This window comes from Octopus bimaculoides, chromosome 20 (assembly GCF_001194135.2).
Source record: "Octopus bimaculoides isolate UCB-OBI-ISO-001 chromosome 20, ASM119413v2, whole genome shotgun sequence".
NCBI lineage: Eukaryota > Metazoa > Mollusca > Cephalopoda > Octopoda > Octopodidae > Octopus > Octopus bimaculoides.
Window position 1 is genome coordinate 44349403 of NC_069000.1, and position 501 is coordinate 44349903.

A 501-nucleotide genomic window follows, 5' to 3' on the forward strand; every position below is an offset into this window, starting at 1 on the left:
ACTTATCCCTCCATCCATGCCTTATGGGCAAAATGGGCTCCGCCACTTGAAAAGACAAAGCTGGCTACCATTGCATTTTCAGGTAAGAGTATTATTGTCAAAGACTCTCACGCGCACACACACACACACACACACACACACACACACACACACCATGTGGTTGCAAAAGGAAGTTCTTAACCACACTACCATTCCTGCACCTCAATCTACACCTGAACCTATAGGCACAGTTTTGCCCTTAGTCACAGCTTTGCCATGTTTTTTTGCCTATAATCATGCCATATTTGTCCCCATAGCCACACAGACACACACACACAGACACACACACACAGACACACACACACATACTTATACATACACAGATGCACAGAGATACATGTACACAGATACACGACCACAACCATAGACACACACGCATATACAATGAAATTTCAAGCTAAGACTTTTCTTTAATGTTTTTTTCTCTTCTTTTTGCTCTTTCAGGTTCCTACTTTGGTACCG

The 501-nt window shown here is 42.7% G+C and overlaps 1 protein-coding gene across 1 annotated transcript in view; it reads left to right on the forward strand.

Moving 5' to 3' along the window:
• The window catches only part of LOC106870076 (sialin), a 151859-nt gene that overhangs the window by 122649 nt on the left and 28709 nt on the right, over nt 1-501 (forward strand). The window contains exons 7-8 of the mRNA XM_014916053.2: nt 1-82; nt 484-495. The exon at nt 1-82 is cut by the window's left edge and continues 6 nt beyond it. Coding sequence (XP_014771539.1) covers nt 1-82; nt 484-495 — 94 coding nt within the window. The remainder of the gene's footprint in view (nt 83-483; nt 496-501) is intronic.